Raw genomic sequence first — 2,731 nt, 5'->3', positions numbered from 1 at the left:
AACTAATGTTAACTAATGAACCTTATTGTAAAGTGTTACCAATATTAATATAAATTCTGTCCAGTTTTATTGTGTTTCAGTAAAAGTGTGGTTATTTTTTTGGCTTGTGTTTTTTTTGTGCTTTGTCTTTAAATTCAGTATCATTAAAATTGAGTTAAATTAAAAAAGTGTTACAAAATTACTTTATATTATTTAATAAATAATCATTACAAAGCAGTTTCGGTTTTCGGCCAAGTGCATCCAGAATTTTCGGTTTCCGTTTTGGCCCAGAATTTTCATTTCGGTGCATCCCTAGATGTAAGAAGGAGGACTAGATTAGACTGTAATACAAATAGTTGACTTTGCCAGGTGCATACAACATTTATGACAGGTTTTCATGAAAGTGTTGGTCAGTTTGTCTGCTTGACAATCCCATTTTGCACGACAACAATAACACTGAAGTGAGATCAGATAAACAAGATAAACTCAGATAAACAAACTGAGAAATGTTTCTTTTTAGTTAAAACAGATGTTGTCAAAGTTTTCCTTTGGGGACATAATTTGAAGTTGGAAAAAGGTAATAAATTGCAATATATCGCACAATATCGCAATATATTTAAAATCGCAATAATATTGTATCGTGACACAAGTATCGTGAAAATATCGTATCGTGAGGCCTCTGGTGATTCCCACCCCTAATATATATATATATATTAGATGCAATGTTGTCAATATTGTCTGTTTTTGATTCATAAAGACTCACGACTGAAAATTGTTCCAATCAAAGTCACAGCAGAACTGTTGAGTGTCTCTGATCAACACACAGCAGACGTTCATTACTGAATGAATCCACGCTTTTGAACGAATCGAGTGATTCAGTGACTCATTCATAAAGACATTGTTTCTGAGTGAATAAGCTGTTTGAACGAATCTGAATCTGAATCTGAATCAGAATCAGAATGAGCTTTATTGCCAGGTATGTTTTCACATACAAGGAATTTGTTTTCATGCCAGAAGCTTCCGCAGTGCAACAGAATGACAGCGACAGTACAAAAACATAGATAATAAAAGAAGAATAAAAAAATTAAAAATAGAACAAGTAAATAAGAAATAAAAATATATAAATTGACAATTGTATGTGCAGGTATATTACAATAAGACAGTTTTGTATGTACATGTATATTATGTGCAAATTTGAGGTGAATGTGCAGTCGTTGGTGTAGAGGGAGAAGAGCAGTGGAGAGAGAATCTGTTGAATTAATGACTCAATGACTCGCTCAAAAAAAAAAACTTGCTGCCATCTACTGGTGGTTTTAGATTCACATTTGGAGTATATATATATTTTTTTAATCTCATCTCAGTATTCAAGTATTTTACTCTCATAGCATATGAGATATTGTGTGTGTGTGTTTAAAATCTATGCTCAAAATGTTGTTTCCTCTCCAGAATGTCCCTACTTTAGGAGTGTCTGCGCTCAATCTGGCAACATACCTGTGTGATGAGGTGAGCTTAGCAGGCTTTGGCTATAACCTCAGCCAGAAAGATGCTCCTCTCCATTACTACGACCACAGACTCATGACATCCATGCTAAAGGAAGCCATGCATAACGTGCAGACCGAGACGACTTTCCTCAAGCGTCTGGTATCATCAGGCAGTATTACTGACCTCACGGGAGGAATCCACTGCAACTTCTGTTCAAGATGACTGTCTTCTGTTGAGGCACAGACTCTCTCAGTGGCACGTGTGAGGAAGAGTTCACAAAAGTGAGGGAATAACTTAAAAACAATCATTGAAACACTGCTAATGAACTGCTGAGTATTTTACCGTTTACAGCTGTGATACTGATGCTCTGAATGTTCTATTTTATATCAAAACTAATATCATAAAAAGATTAAGGTTTTAGATTAAACTTTTAATTTTCATTTTTAGTGTCTTTTGTTTTAAAAAGATGTTTTGCCAAAGTAAAGTATTTTATTTAAAGGGGTCCTATTATGCTTTTTCACTTTTTCGTTGTAATAATTTAAAATATGTGAAAAATAATGTGTTTTTCGAACAACCTAGTATGAGAGCCTGTTCTAGTACACCCCCAAAACAAAATCAAGACTTTGTAAAAGAGCATAATAGGACCCCTTTAAAGCAGTTTGGTGGGTAATCAATGACAATGACTTTTTTTTTTTTGTACGAATGTTTATATTAATATGCAATATAACCTTTGCAGATTCTGGTTGTCTGAACATGCAAAATGTTATAATTTGTCATTTTCATTAGGCATATTTTTTGTTAATGTTACATCTGTAATATTTTGTTATATCTGTGCAATAACTGTACTCTTCCAACAGATGGAGCCGTTGTAGAAAATACACTGAATATAGTAAACCACTTGTAACTACATTCATCTTTGCTTTATTCTTGAATTTAGGTCGCACAATTGCAGCAAAATGTCCCAGACTACATTTGACACGTGAGAAATGTATTTCTTATTTCCATTTGCCTTTGTGTCATGTGGACACACTCGCACACACACACACACACACACACACACACACACACACACACGTGTTTGTACACAGGATACAAATTGTTCCTTTCTGGCTCTGGCCACTATTTTGAGGAACTGCAGTGAGCTGAAAGATCTCTAGCTAGAGACTGCAGCAGTAGTGGGCATTAATAGTCTTTAGTCTTTCTGCAAGTCTGGGTCTTGTTTGTTGTTTGTTTGTTGTAATTAAGGGGCTGATTAACGCTAGCTGTCTGA

The 2,731-nt window shown here is 34.7% G+C and overlaps 1 protein-coding gene across 2 annotated transcripts in view; it reads left to right on the top strand.

Annotated features, from left to right (window-relative positions):
* The window catches only part of st3gal5 (ST3 beta-galactoside alpha-2,3-sialyltransferase 5), a 13,927-nt gene extending 12,014 nt beyond the window's left edge, over positions 1–1,913 (top strand). Inside the window, exon 7 of one of the 2 annotated variants that reach the window (XM_016486293.1) lies at positions 1,426–1,913. In XM_016486293.1, coding sequence (XP_016341779.1) covers positions 1,426–1,683 — 258 coding nt within the window. In that variant the 3' untranslated portion in view covers positions 1,684–1,913. The remainder of the gene's footprint in view (positions 1–1,425) is intronic. The other variant, XM_016486292.1, reaches the window with a different exon arrangement.
* Positions 1,914–2,731: the final 818 nt, after the last annotated feature.

The sequence above is a fragment of the Sinocyclocheilus anshuiensis genome, unplaced genomic scaffold (assembly GCF_001515605.1).
Source record: "Sinocyclocheilus anshuiensis isolate Anshui unplaced genomic scaffold, SAMN03320099.WGS_v1.1 scaffold557, whole genome shotgun sequence".
Taxonomy (NCBI): Eukaryota; Metazoa; Chordata; class Actinopteri; order Cypriniformes; family Cyprinidae; genus Sinocyclocheilus; species Sinocyclocheilus anshuiensis.
The sequence above is the reverse complement of the archived record's forward strand: the minus strand, read 5'-3'. Positions and strand labels throughout refer to the sequence as shown.